Source organism: Oncorhynchus masou, chromosome 16 (assembly GCF_036934945.1).
Source record: "Oncorhynchus masou masou isolate Uvic2021 chromosome 16, UVic_Omas_1.1, whole genome shotgun sequence".
NCBI lineage: Eukaryota > Metazoa > Chordata > Actinopteri > Salmoniformes > Salmonidae > Oncorhynchus > Oncorhynchus masou.
Window position 1 is genome coordinate 21,680,795 of NC_088227.1, and position 19,132 is coordinate 21,699,926.

The 19,132-nt window shown below is 43.8% G+C and overlaps 1 protein-coding gene across 3 annotated transcripts in view; it reads right to left on the bottom strand.

The window, feature by feature from the left end:
* The window catches only part of disp1 (dispatched homolog 1 (Drosophila)), a 72,880-nt gene that overhangs the window by 13,907 nt on the left and 39,841 nt on the right, over positions 1–19,132 (bottom strand). The window contains exons 1-3 of one of the 3 annotated variants that reach the window (XM_064991148.1): positions 15,603–15,907; positions 14,217–14,291; positions 11,626–12,241 (exon numbers count right to left, since the gene is read on the bottom strand). In XM_064991148.1, coding sequence (XP_064847220.1) covers positions 11,626–12,241; positions 14,217–14,226 — 626 coding nt within the window. In that variant the 5' untranslated portion in view covers positions 14,227–14,291; positions 15,603–15,907. Of the gene's footprint in view, positions 1–11,625; positions 12,242–14,216; positions 14,292–15,602; positions 15,908–19,132 lie in introns of those variants that run through there. The other 2 variants (XM_064991149.1, XM_064991150.1) reach the window with 2 other exon arrangements.

Sequence of the window (19,132 nt, forward strand, 5' to 3'; positions counted from 1 at the left end):
CCATGCCCTGACGGATTGAGGCTGTTGGAAGGCAAAAGGGGGTGACTCACAATATTAGGGAGGTGTTCCTAATGTTGCGTACACTCAGTGTATACTCTGACTGGTCAAACTGACAGCGAATGGCAGTGACAGACCCACATGATCACATACACACAGGCTGGTGGCTATGAAGTCTCTAGAACTGTGGACAGACTGTCCTAACATTATGTCCTAGATAGACATGATTACTTTACACTGCAACCGTGACATGTTCATCCTCATTCTCATATTCTATTCACTGCAACCTGCATGAGTATTGCACTACCACGGTCACAATTTGGCACAGGCCTCACAGCCCACATCATGGACAAGGTAAGATTACACAAGAAACGTAAACAAGGAAATCAGTATCCCAAACAGGGAAGTGAGCTCAGACGATTCTCTGCATTAGTCAATCACAGTGCACGCACACAGGTGCCAGGAGGTGGCTGTATTTTTCCTCATTCTGCCCTTTAAAAGGGAATCCATGGAATGCTATAATTAGTGGTTGCCATGGCACTGTGAAGCACAGATGAACAAAAGCTATTGGCAGGAATTATTCACCACAGGGTAACTTCTGGGGAGGCAGTAAATCCACTTTAAAGTTAGCTGGACATGTTAATATGACAACCAGATGTTGTACGGCACAGGCTTTGAATAATCATCATATTGTAGACACAAGTTGAGTCCCATTAACACTACCAACCTGGAGTGAAGCTCTTTGCTATTTTTTTTTGTTGCATTCAAGTAGACAGGGATTTAACCTTTTAAAATACGAGAGCCTGATACTAACAATGCCAAATGAAAAACACATTCCCCCTACCTTAAGTTAGCATTGTTTGCCAAGGAAAAATCTGTAACTTAATTTATTCTATGCCGTCTGTTAGTTTCCATGTACGGGCCTGGAACAGCGGAATTCGGGACAGAGATATGGCCCAGAACGAAGGAGAGTTATTGTAAATGGTTGAACTGGATTCATAAAGCATCTTTAGTCGTGGAGCCATCAAAAAAAGCACTGCTGCCTATTTATTTGCGCGATCTGTTTTGGATCTATTTGAAACTTTCCGAACCCTGACCACATTTCAGACGAATAAGAAGATGTCTAAAACAGAGGTAGCCCTATACTTTGGATTTACGACAGACATCCGAATCCTCAGATTCTATTTCAGCATGTTTTTTGCATGAAGCAAACTTTTTAATATTTTTCACTTAAAAAAAAAACAAAGTATAAGCCTAGAATATGAATTGAAGTTGGCATTAAAAATATCAGCTTTGTGTCTCAATTCTCTTTTTTCCAATCTGTCAATGGGAGTAGTAATGTGAAAAAATGCAGACTAATGTCCTTGGAAAAAAACACCCGCTAAAGGAGAAGAGAGGAGGTGCTGGGGAGGAGAAATCCGTTGACTGATGATCACAGGCTCTAAATCCAGCAGGATGACAACCCACAGAGTCAGGTTTCCTCCCCTCCTCTGATCCCAGTCCCCTTCAAACAAACTCCCACAATTCTTCCACAAACTTACAACAGCTACCCTTCCTAAATGTTATTATATTTACCCGAAAGGGGAATGTTTATGGATCACAGGGTTAATTAATAAAGTTACTTGGGAGCAGCAGCCAGGTCAGGCCGCGGTGGCCATGTTGACGTGTGGTGGAGTGAAGGGAGGAGAGAGAGGGGTCAGGGGTTACAGAGCTGAGGAGGGAAAACTGCTAACAGACACAGCATATATTCTGTAATAAGGGGCTGCATGAAGTGCTCAAGTCAGCCCAATTACTGTCAACTCTCAATTATTTGCTCCTGTGATTAAAACTCACTGGAACACTGCACACAATTAGAGTCTTGTTCAAGTTATGGAATTGTAAGAGTTGCTTGAGGGTGAAATACAAATATCAGCACGATATCATAGGCATAACATACAGCAGTGAAATGCTGAGTTTTAAAAAGTATTGACCATCAAGGAGAAGCCACCAAAGTCAGGGCTCATCAACTTCCATTGTACACCTTAAATAAATTTATGAGGTACCGTATTCATTCTTACAAGCTCGTAAAACTGTATTTACAAGATATCTGCACAGCACAGGTCTCTGATAGTTATTTTGGGGAGAGAACAAGGCCTCTGGATGCAAGCGTGTATGAGAAAATGTAAGTCTGAATAAGAGGTTATTGCTGTATAATAAGTCTATGCACAGTTTGTTTGTGTGTTTGTAGAAGGGAAATGGAAATGCCACATCAGCCAATGCATCGGGTCTGGAGGTCACAGCTGCCATCTCCACATTCTTGGGATTGAAATATGGGAGTGTACAAATTCCAGACATACAGGCCAGATTTCAACACTGTAGCCAATAGTTACAAGCTGTCCAAGAGATGTCTTTATCATCCTGTGGCCTCGCTCCCTTTATAGCAACCAGCTTAACCCCCATGAGTCCAGGGGCTTCAGAACCAACCCCAAAGAATGTATGGGTATTGCACATGCTTTCACCAACACTGCACTGAGCTAACCAACAGACATTGTCAACTAGGCCGAGCAGGGCGGATTACCGATAAGTCATTATGGCAATAAGTATGTCCATGTCATGAATTATTAATGTAGTGGCTTATGGTGTTCATAAGTTATTTGCTCAATAGACTAGATCCACGATGAGCAGTTTAACCGGTTTAAGCAATAATACCTACAATATACCACCAATGCCAATACCTTTAATTTCATAGTCATGATGATGGACTTCATGTCAGTCTTGACACAGATCCAACAGGAGGCAGTACTAGATGAGTGTGTTGTATGTTGGCCTATTCCTGTAGCAGAACAACAGGTCAAAGTCTCTATTGCTGAACACATTCGGTACAAGCGGCTGCACAAGACCTCCAGCAGTGGAACCAATGGCTTTCAGCTGCCAGCCCAACCAGCCCCAACCCATCACATCCAACATCCGCATTCAGACCTTGAGGACCGGGCTTCTGCAAGACGGGAGGCTGTGTTACCATTTGCTTCTTGCATGACCGAGATTCCTCTACTGCACAAAGTCAAGGAGTGGAACCAACGGCAAGCAGCTGTGCTGACCCATCAAGTCCTCTCCCAGTGCCTTTATGAAGATGTCCAACAACTTATTAAGGCCTGGAAGCTGCTTGATAAGGAGTTCTGGGAGTTTCGCATGATTGACATGAGCTGCCCACCCCTAGTTGACACACTGTTGCTGCTTTAGCCAACTCTGTTGCAGTTGTCATGCTGGCTCGAGCAGTTAAACAGAATGGTAACCAGGCTAGATTTCCCTGCCTGTAGTGGTGGCCATTTTGAGAGTAAACCTCACCCTCATTTTTCTATATATTTTTTTAAAATAACCTTTATTTAACTAAGCAAATTCTTATTTACTCATCATTTGGCCCAATTTCAAGATACGCCCTCCATTAAGACTTGATACGTGATCTGGTGCATACATGTCTAGACAGAAAGGTAAACTCATGTAAAAAGCCCAAGCACCACATAATCCTCTTTGTTTACCTACAATATCCAGTTTCAAGCACAGCAGTGCCTCTAGCTCCTGCCTGGGTCTCTTTGATCCAGCACGCCCGTTTGTTGTCCTGGGACTGATCTCACAGAGATATCAGGGTATCTTTTGTGTAAAGAGATACATGTTCATCCCTCCCACCTCCTCTTTATACTATTCTATCCATGTTCTCTGCTCTCTCCGGGCCATCTAAGGCCACAGTGTCTGAAGGCTCTCCAGCTCTTACCGCAGCTCTTGACAAAGAGGGTTTGGCGAGACGGCGCTGTGACATCTTGGAAGTGTCTGGTGACACAGCCGTCTGGTGAGTTGCAGACCAGGGCCAGCGGCTGTTCAGGCTGAGCGTCAGTTAAGGCCAGTAATGAAGTCTGACCTGTCCTCCCTGAGCTGAGAGAGTGAGTGTGAGGATGGGGGTGGTGGGCGAGCTGGAAAATTCCAACCATTAGCTATGTTCACCAAGTGGGCAGTGGCTGAAGAAACTAAGAGAAAAAAACCTAAGTGATTCATAAGAACCTTCACATGTACAGTATATCAGAATGACGTTAGTACACCAAGCTGCATGCATTGTTATGTTAAATGTTTGAATATTAATTGAATCCAGGAAGAATAATACAGTGTATTCTCAAGACTGTTTTTGAAAAACTATGAGAACAAATATAGAGGAGTCACTATTGGAACCATAGATGAAGGTCCATTATAAACTAAATATACAATGCAATTCTGCACATACATGATTGAGGGACTGTGCCTTCAACTTAAATACCATTTGGACAGGCTGTTAAAAGGGCATTATACGTGATCATATTACATGCTAGTAACTATTTATAAAGCATTACAAAAGTTATCAAATCTTCCATTAGGCCTAATCCCCCAGGGAGCCGATTCAGCCGTGGGAGGACCAGTAATGAATGCCCCATGCTCAGAGGCCATACAGTATAGAGCATGGACTGGAGCACAGTCTGGAGCAGGGGCACTGGGAGCTCACCCCTCCTGTTATTTTTCGTACGTGCATGTACGGAGCCCCCCCCCCCCCCGTATCCCTCCCACCCCCGAATCCTTCCCACCCCCGAATCACTCCCACCCCCCGAATCACTCTCACCCCCAGAATCCTTCCCACCCCACCGAATCACTCTCACCCATGGATGAGAGCATTAAGTTGGGTTTATTTAGGTGAAAATGTCTAAAACCAACAAAAGGCTTACAAGCTTCTAAGATTGTCACCAGATTGTCACCTTCACCAGCAAATTAACTGCCGAAGTAAGAGGCCAGGAGGGTCCCATTTCTCAAGTTTTACAACAGGCAGAAGTGTCTCAGTGTTAAGGCAGGTGATAAATTGTACCGGGGGAGGGGGGCTGGCTTTTTGGCCCAATTCAGTTGATCCTGGGTAAAGGTACAGTGGGGCAAAAAAGTATTTAGTCAGCCACCAATTGTGCAAGTTCTCCCACTTAAAAAGATGAGAGAGGCCTGTAATTTTCATCACAGGTACACTTCAACATGACAGCCAAAATGAGAAGAAAAAAAATCCAGAAAATCACATTGTAGGATTTTTAATGAATTTATTTGCAAATTATGGTGGAAAATAAGTATTTGGTCAATAACAAAAGTTTATCTCAATACTTTGTTATATACCCTTTGTTGGCAATGACAGAGGTCAAACGTTTTCTGTAAGTCTTCACACGGTTTTCACACTGTTGCTGGTATTTTGGCCCATTCCTCCACACAGATCTCCTCAAGAGCAGTGATGTTTTGGGGCTGTTGCTGGGCAACACGGACTTTCAACTCCCTCCAAAGATTTTCTATGGGATTGAGATCTGGGGACTGGCTAGCCCACTCCAGGACCTTGAAATACTTCTTACGAAGCCACTCCTTTGTTGCCCGGGCGGTGTGTTTGGGATCATTGCCATGCTGAAAGACCCAGCCACGTTTCATCTTCAATGCCCTAACTGATGGAAAGATGTTTTCACTCAAAATCTCACGATCCATGGCCCCATTCATTCTTTCCATTACACGGATCAGTCGTCCTGGTCCCTTTGCAGAAAAACAGCCCCAAAGCATGATGTTTCCACCCCCATGCTTCACAGTAGGTATAGTGTTCTTTGGATGCAACTCAGCATTCTTTGTCCTCCAAACACGACGAGTTGATTTTTCCAAAAAGTTATATTTTGGTTTCATCTGACCATATGACATTCTCCCAATCTTCTTCTGGATCATCCAAATGCTCTCTAGCAAACTTCAGACGGGCCTGGACATGTACTGGCTTAAGCAGGGGGACACGTCTGGCACTGCAGGATTTGAGTCCCTGGCGGCGTAGTGTGCTACTGATGGTAGCCTTTGTTACTTTGGTCCCAGCTCTCTGCAGGTCATTCACTAGGTCCCCCCGTGTGGTTCTGGGATTTTCGCTCACCGTTCTTGTGATCATTTTGACCCCACGGGGTGAGATCTTGCGTGGAGCACACGATCGAGGGAGATTATCAGTGGTCTTGTATGTCTTCCATTTCCTAATAATTGCTCCCACAGTTGATTTCTTCAAACCAAGCTGCTTACCTATTGCAGATTCAGTCTTCCCAGCCTGGTGCAGGTCTACAATTTTGTTTCTGGTGTTCTTTCACAGCTCTTTGGTCTTGGCCATAGTGGAGTTTGGAGTGTGAATGTTTGAGGTTGTGGACAGGTGTCTTTTAAACTGATAACAAGTTCAAACAGGTGCCATTAATACAGGTAACGAGTGGAGGACAGAGGAGCCTCTTAAAGAAGAAGTTACAGGTCTGTGAGAGCCAGAAATCTTGCTTGTTTGTAGGTGACCAAATACTTATTTTCCACCATAATTTGCAAATAAATTCATTAAAAATCCGACGTGATTTTCTGGATTTTTTTTCTCATTTTGTCTGTCATAGTTGAAGTGTACCTATGATGAAAATTACAGGCCTCTCATCTTTTTAAGTAGGAGAACTTGCACAATTGGTGGCTTACTAAAAACTTTTTTGCCCCACTGTATGCATGAGGTAAAAACACTATGTACAACATAGCAACCCTGAGGGCAGAAACAGGGTAGTGTTGACCTATCTGTGGGCTTAACTCACTCCACATAGATGCAGGCCTGTTCTAAGAAGCCAATGGAAGGCTCTGGAAGCAAACTGGGTGGTTCCCTCCCTCCTTCCCTCATCTTTCTGGGGAAGGCAGTGCTCATCTCTCCTTTCCCCTGATCTCCCCAGAGACACCAGGGTGCTTCTTCATAAGTCAAGGCTGAGGCTGGGCGTGATGGATGTCTCTGTACAGTGGTTAATGGGCCAAATGGATAAAACGGTAGCGTGAAGAGCCCTGCCGCTACTTCACAGGGGTTCACATCGAGGTCCAGGACTCCAGGCTCCCTCAGACCGCAGCAGGCATAGCAAACAGTTGTTATTCTTTATAATGTGCAAAGCCTTGTCAAACTGACACCCTGAAATCCATAGCACAAAGATCAATTTCAGGCCGCCTGGCTGGTCAGGACTTGCAGCTGTCAGACAGCTTGGCATATTAGTTAATGTCTCCAAAAATGATCTCCCCCTGGGTGAAAGTTATCTGAGGCATGATTTTTTTTAAAGAGGGTCTATGCATTCATATCAAGGATTTTCTGCGTGTTTACATATATGGCCCATAGTCATAATCACATATTCAACTGCTAGAAATGTTTTAATTCATCCAATATGATGAAACATTCCAGCTGGATGAGGTGTCATGTTTTATATGTTTTTCTGCACACCATGGAAACAAAAAAAATGGTACTTGGTACAAAATCAAACACGCGTGAGATAATAAAAATATGCCGGCTATCTGAGAAAGTATGAAACCAATCCAAACTTGTGGCCGCTACAATAACATGAATGTACTGTAGCAGGAAGCAACGAACGGGCAAAACCACTCCCCGGGTGAGTGGAGTGTGAAGGAAGAGGTTACAAACATGACATGACCCTGAATAGTTCAGTGTCAGCGGGCTCTTTGGGGGTTGTTCAGCCTTGGAAGGTCAAGCCAGTCTCGGCAGCACAGGTTGACGCAGCTCTCTCACTCTCTCTCTCTCTGGGAGACCAGCAGGAGCTGAAAGGTGCCTTGAGAGTGTTCTATCAAGACAATTACAGGCTTGGAAGAAACCAACGCCTGAAAACCTATTGAGATGAGGCTAACTGCAGGCAAACGCCTGACTGACTGACTTCAAGTTCACAGACTCAGACTCATCCTCTGCTCTGACTGTTTCCCCCTGATCCTCAAATCATAAAAAAAAAACTAAGTCACCATGAAGGATAATCTTACCATTCAGACACTGCCAATCTTAATGCATTTCCCAGACCCAGACAGAGAGATCCTTCATCTACTCAACAGATCTGCTGAGCTGGCCTTCTCCTTAATAGTGGATTTTGGTCATGACATTCAAGGATAAGTCCATTTACTTCTCAGAGTAAAACACATACACACAGAAAGAGAGACTATAATCTTACAATGGGTGGATTAATACTTTCCATGTATTCTCAAGAGGAGTTATATGCTGTCGTTCCTAAATGTATAGTTCTTGGACAAGCACACAAAGGCCTGAAATGCCTGAGGAAGAAACTCCTGTGCAACCTTATCGGGAGGGGGAGGAGGAAGGGGCCTCTATAAAGCAGGGTGTAACAGCCAAGTGCTGTAATCATACATGTAATCCCCTGCCTAATCTCACGGATCACAGCCTTTGAGATCAAATTGATATTTGACACGATCTTGTCTGACTGCGTACCCTCAAATTACCGAGGCATTAAAAAGCCTCTCCCTCCATGCGAGGAGGGATTCTGTGGCGCACTGTGCTCCAACACGAGGGTAAAAGGAGAGGCCCAAAGCCCTGAACGTCTGGGGCCAGTCAGGGACTCGGAGACTGTGTACCAGACAGCAAGGCTTATCCTTCCCTCTTATCTGGAGACACAATACTACTGTACAGGGGATTGGAACTGAGAGGAACTCAACGTCGAGCCTGTAATTCAAACCTGTCATCACAGAACAAGAGGGACCTATTTACTAAATACAGCGACTGAGGAACATCAGCTCTTTATTCAGACACAGAATATATCATTTTTTTAAGAAAGCCACAGATGCCAGCGAATGCATCCAAATGGCAGCAATGATATCCTTTGCCACACCTTGCCCACCCAACTGCCTAATGTGCGTGGATGGAGCTTGCTGTGCGCACAGCGGCACCTGATACGAGTATATACCTAATCTCTCACAGCCACAGAAGACATTTCTCTAATGAAGTTACAGGGATCTAACTCAATTCGGTAGGAAATTTCCATGCGAAAAGATGTAAGCAAAAATATAGTTTTACACAAATGAACCTCCCCGTAACTACTTGCTACCATAAAGAGGAGCTGACATGAGTAACTGCAATATTGATATTTTATTTTGTATGCTGTGGAGTTGGAGATAAATAACAAAATGCACAAAGTAAGTTAAATGATTAAGGAAAGCATTAAATGGCTCCCGTGTAAAATATATTTCAGTCTGTGGTTTGCAGGAAGGCGGGGAAAACGACTTGCTAAATGCGTCTCGCTTAAAAAAATGTTTGACAACAAACGTGGCAGTTCTCCCCCAAAGAAAGTGAGAGAGGTGCTGCACCACCTTGGTGACTAGCCACTACGTAAACTTAAAGCTGCAATATGTCACTTTTTGGGGGGACCAAACCAAATTCTCATTTGCTACGGGACTCGAAATTGAGCTCAGTTGCATCCTGTTTCCATTGATCATCCTTGAGATGTTTCTACAACTTGATTAGAGTCCACCTGTGGAAAATTGTATTGATTGGACATGATTTGGAAAGGTACACACCTGTCTATATAAGGTCCCATACCACAGTTGACAGTTCATGTCAGAGCAAAAACCAAGCCATGAGGACAAAGGAATTGTCCATAGAGCTCCGAGACAAAATTGTGTAAAGGCTCAGATCTGGGAAAAGGTACCAAAACATTTCTGCAGCATTGTCTGTCACAAAGAACACAGTGGCCTTTATAATTCTTAAATGGAAGACTCTTCCTAGAGCTAGCTGCACGGCCAAACTGAGCAATCGGGGAAGAAGAGCCTGGTCAGGGAGGTAACCAAGTACCGGATGGTCACTCTGACAGAGCTTCAGAGTTCCTCTGTGGAGATGGGAGAATCTTCCAGAAGGACAACCATCTCTGCAGCACTCCACCAATCAGGCACATGACAGCCCACTTGGAGTTTGCCAAAAAAGCACCTAAAGGCTCTCAGACCATGAAGGACAACATCCCGGAGTCGCCTCTTCACTGTTGACATTGAGACTGGTGTTTTGTGGGTACTATTTAATGAAGCTGCCAGTTGAGGACTTGTGAGGCGTCTGTTTCTCAGACTAGACACTCTAATGTACTTGTCCTCTTACTCAGTTGTGCACCGGGGCCTCCCACTCCTCTTTCTATTCTGGTTAGAGCAAGTTTGAGCTGTTTTGTGAAGGGAGTAGTACACAGCGTTGTACGAGATCTTCGATTTTTGGGGCATTTTCTCGCATGGAATAGCATTCATTTCTCAGAACAAGAATAGTCTGACAAGTTCCAGAAGAAAGTTCTTTGTTTCTGACCATTTTGAGTCTGTAATCGAACCCACAAATGCTGATGCTCCAGATACTCAACTAGTCTAAAGGCCAGTTTTATTACTTCTTTAATCAGAACAACAATTTTCAGCTGTACTAACATAATTGCAAAAGGGTTTTCTAATGATCAACTAGCCTTTTAAAATTATACATTTGGATTAGCTAACACAACATGCCATTGGAACACAGGAGTGATGGTTGCTGATAATGGGCCACTGTACACCTATGTAGATATTCCATTTTAAAAAATCTGCCGTTTCTAGCTACAACAGTCATTTACAACATTAATGTCTGCACTGCATTTCTGATTAATTTGATGTTATTTTAATGGACGTAAAATGTGCTTCTCTTTCAAAAACAAGGACATTTCTAAGGGACCCCAAGCTTTTGAACAGTAGTATATGTGTATATTTTAAAAACTTTATTTGTTATAATTTAAGGCCAGACACCACACCCTAATGGCTATTTTTGTGTTCTAGATTGCAGGAAATGGCAGTTACGCAAAATGATTTGAGTTATGACATCAGGGAGAAGCCACACGGAGGAAACCTCTGTCCCCGGCCAGACATACTTGTAGAGATTATCTCGTCTGGCTGAGCTGTGTGTTGGTACTGTCTGCATTGTGTTTGCCTGGGAAAGAGGACAGCCAGACCATGAAACCATCAGCACCTGACCTAGAAGAGCCTCAATGCTGATGAGTGAGGGGAGGCTTGGGAGAGGCCAGGGGGACAGTCCCTGTGGATTGACGGGACAGGCTGGGGCCTGAGGAGGGACAGCGGCCCTGCAGCCCCTGGGGCTCTCAAAGCTCTCTTTTATTGGGGTTGGGGGTGCAGAGGGGGTGGCTCTGGGGCTGGTATTGTGCTACCTGGGTGCCTGGCTGGCTGACCCCTCCTCCTCCCTGCATCTGCTGGGTTGGCACCCCTGGGACCACAGGTTATCTCCCTAGGAAATCACCTTGACCTCCACACAGCAGAACAATCAGGAATGAGTCAACAGGCAGGCAGAGGGATTATAGAGCTGAATGTAGATATGTGTTAGGAGAAAAGGGCAGTTCTAACTATGATTTCTCAATACAAGGTCCAATTCTGTAGCATGCAAGCAGTTACATGACTGACATGGTGTAATGCAAAAGTACTATTTAACCATGTCAAATGTCGAAAATGTTTCAGATATCACACTATCAGAACTTAAAACCTACCCTACATAAACAGACTCAAAAAACATTCCTCTGGGGCATAACTGTGGGAAAAGGCAAGGCTACAGTTACATGCATGTACATATTCTTAAACAGCCATGTACATAATGGTACTACATAGCACCCCTAACATTATCCCTAAATACTGTGATATGTTAGTAAGCATTCAGTCAGCAGCCATTTGGCAAGGAAACGCAATGAAAGGGCTTCTGTTGGAGAGGCAGGGTAATAGAGATATGCCTAAGGCCACCCCGTTGCAGAGAGAAGCACGAACCGGCGTACACACAGAAACACACAGTCATCACACACGTACCTGAGGCCAGCCACATTGGGCTGGTTCTGGAGGTGCTCCTGCCAGCGGTGGTGTAAACAAAGGGATGGAGGAGAGGCCTGCAGGCAGCAGGAGCCCGGGTGAAGGGGCAGGGCAGGGGCATGGGTCTGGAAGATGTGGCACTCCTGCTGGTTGCCGTGGCAGCACAGGGGGGGATGGAATGGGCAGCGGTGGCAGCACGGGGGAGGTGGAGACAGCGGAGGAGTAGAGGGGAAGGAGGTTGTGGAGGGCAGGAGCTTGGACAACCTTTGAGAGTCTGTGAGGTGTGATGAGGTGGAGGAAGAGGAAGGGGCCCTTAGGGAACCGTTCTGCTTGATGATGCTTCCATTCTGACTCACTCTGGATCTCTGCTGCAGCTCCTTGTGCGGTGGTGTTGGCCTTGGTTGGTGCCTCTGCCTCCGCTGTGTTCTGGGTGTGGATACAACGCTGACGTCCCTTCTTTCCGTGCTGCTGAGGCTCGCACTGGCCTCTGGGCCGCTGGCCGTCGTGGTGACGCTGGGTGACAGGCTGCCATTGCTGAGGAGCAGGAGGTCACCATTGGCGTCACTCAGGGCCATCGTCCTCCTCCTGCTGGCCTGGCGCAGGGTTTGCCACTCCTCTGCAGAACATAAACGGAAAAGGGGAGGTAAAGCAGACAGGCCAATAGTTAGCTCTTAACTGTAGCTAGTCATGTTGACATTCAGATGAACATTGACTCTATTCACACAGAGCTGGTGAGCTGAGCTGAATGGGGCAACGAGAGGAAAGGAGGCCTGGAGCCAGGGAGTAGCGTGGGCGAAGGGGAGAGAATGAGACAGTAAACAGTGCAAGGGTTCACACTCAAAACTCAGATCAAAACAGAATGCAATGACCAGTCAGGAAAACAGATAATTAACTTGTTCTTTCTAGGCCAGGAGACTGGGAACAAGCAACGCAAAGTTAATTAGTGATCAATCCTCATTGATTTTCTGAATTAAAGCTAAATGTGAAATATTAGTCAGTCACTTTACCATATTTCTCCACCTTCCTCACTGCCATTTTTGTCTAAATAGTGTGATTTATAATGTATGAATACGATACGATAGGGTATGAATTGGAGTATGAGATAGGCTATTTCTACATTATGGAAAGTATAAAATATTTCCGACAGAATAAGATTAAACAGAGGTCTTCAAGTGTTCATGTTGCTAGAATTTCAGCCCCTATGACTCTTATTAAAGAGCACTTTCAGGCTATGTGTAACATAAAATGACTTCAGCTGGGACATTTTGGAGTGAGATAAAATAAAAAATAAAAAATATGTTTTTGCCATGATATGGCTTGACACACATAAAAAAAGTAGTGAATTGCCTTTCACAGGTAATGCACGGTTGTGGTTGGTTGTTAAGTTGGAAGGTTGCAAAACACCAACCCCCGCTGAAACAGACTTGAAGTGAACCCAGGGTTGCCTAGTGGTTAGAGCGTTGGACTAGTAACCGGAAGGTTGCGAGTTCAAACCCCCGAGCTGACAAGGTACAAATCTGTCGTTCTGCCCCTGAACAGGCAGTTAACCCACTGTTCCCAGGCCGTCATTGAAAATAAGAATGTGTTCTTAACTGACTTGCCTGGTTAAATAAAGGTAAAATAAAAAAATAAGATAAATAAATCTCTCACAGTCTAATGTGACTGGGAGTCCCTGAGAGAACCTCGTCTCCCTACAATAACTTATGGCTGAGGTGGGGAGAAAAAAACTACTTCTCACTAGTTCCCACACAGTACGGTCTACTTCATCCACATCACGCCTAGGACCGAGAGATAGATATGGAAATGTACTGCAGAAAATCCCCCTGTACATCACAACACATTATTACTACCATATCATAACGCATAAATATTGCCTTAAAAAACAAATCTACTGAATGTGGCTTCTATTCTTCTTTATTTTCCTATTTAATAAACTATGCAACTTTTTTAAAGGCTACTTTCTTTACCGAACCTTGTAGAGATTTTGCATTAAAAAATATTCACATCTGTCAAGACAAACTTTACACATGACACAGCTTCTTGCAAATTACGTTCCCTCAAACTCACTACGGTCCCATTCCTCCAAGCTCGGCTTGGCTCCATGTGATCGCATATGAACACAGTACACACACACACAATCGTAGGCTACATCAAATATATTGACGCCAAACTAAGCTGGATGTGTTTGTGTTCAACCGACACCCATTAAGATATATAATATAGCCTTCTAGGAAAACCTTTTCTCCATGCAGGGAAACAGCCATGATGCAGTGAATGTGAATGACTGTTCTGCGATGCCTCAACATGAATAAGGTAGGGGGTAACATGAGACTGACAGCCCAGTCAGGTCAGAGCTGTGGGAATGGGGGGGGGGGGGACTTCAATCTCGCTCTGTCTGAAGGGCTCCGAATAGCAGGCAGTGCAGGGGAAATGAAGATTACGTTTCTAGTTTACCAACAATGATAGAAAAGCTGAAAGGTGGCAATGAAATGATTAAGTATGAAAAAGAGACTTAAGAGAGTAGTCTGGACCTTTGTGATATGAAAAACATGACTATGCTTGGCTAAAAGAAATCAGTTGCATCCCTCTACCTGTACACATCTTCCTTCAACATTGCTCCACGGCCACAGGAATTTAGATGGCTGTGTGGGCTCCAATACTGAGCGCTGAAATCCAGAAGAGACATCTAGGCCAGTCTGTAGTCTGACACAAACAGGGGTCTGTGGCCCTCAGGAAACAACGGACAGATTACAGTGTGGAACGACTGTCCTAAAAAAGAAAACTGAGGACATGTCCTTAACAATTATTTAATGAATAAACTATTTATATATATTTTTTTTTTTGTGTGTATCTGCAAGCACTGGTATGTTACACATTTTGGTTTGAAGAATTGACGGTCACATTATGCTAACGACCGACACAATGAGGTTTGTGGAAACTGCAAAGATTTAGAATTAACGGATGCATTTTTCTGCATTCGTGTTGAGTTTGTGATTAATTTGGGGTGAATCTGTGCAACTACGAGGTACGCAGCAGGAGGCAAAGTACCTCATTCCTTTATTTACCGCTAATAGGACAATCATTAATAAGAGGACTCAGTCAAGACTGTTAATAACTTCCGCCTAATAACAGAATGTATCCTGGAAACTACGAGTACATGCCCGAGAGGACTATGAGGACTTTGACATTCATATTCTAATAGTGTCTGAGAAGCTTATGACAAGCCTGAAACTTTGGCCCAGTTCCACAGCTGGGTTTTACATACCTATATGGCGTTCTCGCTCAAGGCTACTGCATTGTATCAAGTTAAATAGGTAAATAAGCTGGTTTGGTGTCATACCGTCATCATGCCTTGACCAATCAATGTGAAGCTGAAATGAAGACAAGCAGCATATTTTTTTTCTTTCTATTTTATACATTAGCCATAATGTATTACAATGCATTGCTCCAGAGAGAGCATTATGATTAAATAAGAAAATAAACTATAATGTTGCTTCACTATGAGATATGAAACCATATTTAATAATTTGAGTAAATGTAGTTTTGTTTCAACTTTAAAGGTAGGCTGAGTGACCACTAACGTTCTAACTAAGCTGTTGTCACACTGAAGAAGTTTCTCTGTTTTGTCGAAGTATGTCCATATTAGCCTACCAAATATAATGTTGATCAACTAAAGTTATGTAGATTACATGAGGCTAAAAACATTCCGATAGGAATCTACACCAGCGTTCAGCAAAAGACCGGTGCATCCCATTCAGCGAAACATCACTTTTCATTATTTCGTTCCAGTACCTTGTAACAGCGGAGAAGGAATCCGCTATCTACATCGTATCCTAAACTCCCACTTTAGTAGCCAAAACAGTTGGAACAACAGACACAAATATACATTTATAAACCATTAAGATTATGGGTTTTAAAACAGTATTTTTCAGAGGATCAATGCACAGCACACATTTAATGCATTTTTAATACGGTACCTTATCGAAGTGTTCAAGCTCTGGATGCTTGCGTTTCGTTCGTGCTCGCCTAGATTGAATGTATTAACCGAAAACGGATTACGTTTACAGTATCCACCACTAGTTTAACAAAACACTCAAAAAGAGAGGAACACGTCGCGACGAAAGAAGGTCGTTTCTCACTGAGAAGCGGTCTGCCGGAATGACACATACATGCACCCTGTCTCCGTAAACGCAGGCGGTGGTCTGGGTGTGGGACTGCGCACTAGCCCACTGATAGGATGTTCATGATGATGCTTGTCGACTTTTAACCCAATCAAGGCCTCTGCAGCACACAGCAGCTGGAGAAACAGAGGTCCATCATCATCCTCATCATCATCATCAGAAGTAGTATTACCCTCACGAGCAAGTTATGCCGCGTTCAAAACAACTGGGGACTCAGAAAAATATGAGGTCAAATCATGACGTCAATGATCTTCAGGTCGGAAAGTCGGAGCTCAAGAAAGATGCCCGAGTTGAAACTCCCGAGTTTGATTACCGTTATAATCGATTTTCTCAGTCTCAGCTCCTTTTTTCCGAGTTCCCAGTTATTTCAAATGCACCGAAGTAGGAAGTCGGAGATTTCCCAGTTCTTATTTCCGAGTTCTCAGTTATTTTGAATGCGGCATGTGTCTCGCGTTGCCATACCTTCAAAATCACGTAGTTTTTCGACGAGGCTACTAGCTAGTAAACAGCCAAACAAACTAGACTAGAAACAATGTACTATGAGTCTGATTTATTTCATAATCACAACAGGAAAATGAAAATCTTCTGACCTGCTTATTTTAGGATGTTATTCAGACAATCACCGACTATTATTGAGAGGTTTCTAAGGCCAGGATTCAATCCGGTCGCGCTTTGTCGCCTATCTGCATTCAAGATAAACGCTGCATACTGTATGTCGGCTCAATTGGAAATTATTATTTTAAATGTCAAGCGCATTATAACGCGGATTTCCAGCCAGAGGGATGTGTAAGAGAGAATAATGACCTAACACCAAGTTTACAAATGAAACTGACCAAAAAAAATCAGCTGTCAAGTTGTGAAATAATCACGGTTTTGGTATCAATACACCTTTTTGTTTTACCCCAAACCACTTCATTATGACCCCACCCACGTCATGGCCTACACCAAATTAAAGATTACAGTCCAGCTGTGTTCCGTCCTTTGGCTGGGTTCTATAATGTAATAACTCCCTAAAATATACTCCCCTTTAGCTCAGACCTCCCTTTAGGTCAGACCTCTCTGCCCTGCCCATTCCCTTGAAATAACTGTGGTTTGATTCAAAACACACTGTGGACTTCCTGATAAAACCATACCCTACCAACAGTTGGGCCTCCGCCACACAATAAAATGTTTACCATATCCTTTGGACTATTTCAAGAACATTTTTGTGCCCATGTTGCATGTCTCCATTACACCACCATGCAATATCCCAATCTTTCCCACATTGAAAAGATGAAAAACGGAAAGAGCTCGTCTCCCGGACTGTTGGAAAATCTTTGGACACTCTCTGTGCTCAGAGCATTCTGCTCAGCGGGGGGGGGGGGTTCTTCCTCACATGGAATCATGGAAAGGGAGAGGCTATACCTGGCTTTAATTTCAGCTGTCCGCCAGTATCGGGACTCAGTTCATACAGCACACCATATCATACACTGCAGTAGGGTGCTGGCTCCAACGAAAGTACCTAGGATTTCTTTGTTTAGAACAGTTGTGTTTACCATCGTTTACCAGCAGCAACCTTTCAGGTCAACTTTTCAATGAGTCCGAACTGCTGTATAGGCCTACATTGTGGTTTGTTATGTACATCTGTAGTTTCAATGAGCAATACTAATGTTAACCTAGCAGAACATCCAACACAAATATTTCGATAAACACTCACCCTGTTTAAGTGATTACTAGCCAACAAAAACAATATAGCCTAATGTAGGCCTACTTGCAAAGCAAAAATACACTAGGCCTACACTACATTATGTAGGCTACTGTATACACAAAGAAAATAATAACAAGCCATTTGAATAAATTACATAACATAGAACCAATAAAGTCTCACTCGACGACAAAGCCTGTGCGTGTGACCAAACATGATTATTACCTAATCATATACAGTAGAGTGCACATTACAGCAGTGGTTCCCAAACTGTGGGGCGCAGGGGGACCTCAGTCCGGCTTTGAACTTACTCTTGAACATTGTAATAGTAGAATGCACAAGGTTTTCATTTTCATTTCATTTTGAAATCGGGTAGTGCATTATCAGTTTCCTCTTGTCATATCAGTCATTGGATATCTTAGAGAGCTGTTTATCACCTGTCAGAAATGTCCAGATCAACGAGCCCATGTCAGGTAAGGTTTTTTTATTTTGTTTTTTTTAGCCTATAGATTTTGTTGTAATTTTTTAGTCACTCAAATATCACATGAATATACATTAGACGTGGAAAACTGTATAAAATTGCATGAAAATTTGCTTTAAAACTGCTAAATGTTCTTTGCACCCCATGAAAAAAATGTGTAGAGTTACAGAAAATAAGCTTTAAACCTGCTAAATTCTCTCCATCAACAAGGGGTGTGAACAGTTTGTGTCATGAACAGTGCTGTGCGCAGGGGGGGGGGGCGTGGGATGTTCGCCAATGCTGGAAGGGGGGGGGGGCTGAGTGAAACATTTTGGGAACCACTGCATTACGGGGCTAGTTAGCTCAGTGTGAATAAACGGCTTTATGGTTGAAGTGCAGAGCCTATAGCCCCATTAAACCTCATGAGTGGCTAGGATTATCACACTAAAGCCTGGTGTATCAGTATCCAGCCATGCCTGTGGTGGTCATCTGCCTGGTCAGCCCAGGCCATCCGAGTCCAGTGAGGATGCCCCCTTTGAAATAACAAGAGGCTGGCTGGTGACCACTGCGGCCCTGGACTGCTGGGAAACCACATCAAAGGGCACAGTAACGGGATGAAGCTGTAATCAAAGCATACTGGTCCCAGCACTGATCACACACTGTAGGACAACTGAAGGATCCCTTTCAAAAGATACACGTTCAGGTTTGCACAGATGCAGAATACATTTAGGGCTACGCTTAAACAAAATGCAGCACAAATGCCCAAAGTAAAGAGCCAAAGCCGCTCCCTCTTGCACATTCCAAGGACAGAAACTTCAAACAGCTGAGAGGAAAAAAACATGCAGTGCACAAAGGTTTCCTGCTATAAATTAAACATGATCCAACTCGTTTTGATTTGGAAGCACATTTACGGTGACCTAATAGGCAATCGTGAAAGCTGAAATCAGGCAGGAACCATCCGTCAGATGATGTTACAACCCCATTGTGCATTACAGTTACCCCTGCATGTGGTAATGGGGGGGTAGTAGTAGTATCACTCTCATCTTGCAGCATTGCTGACATTGCTCTGTGGCTTCTGTGAGTCTAAGTTTCGGAAACCCAGGGAAACCAAATAGCTCTGACACCCCATGAGTGAGGACGGACATCTCCCACCCGATTAACACTCCCCAAGTCCGCAGGGAT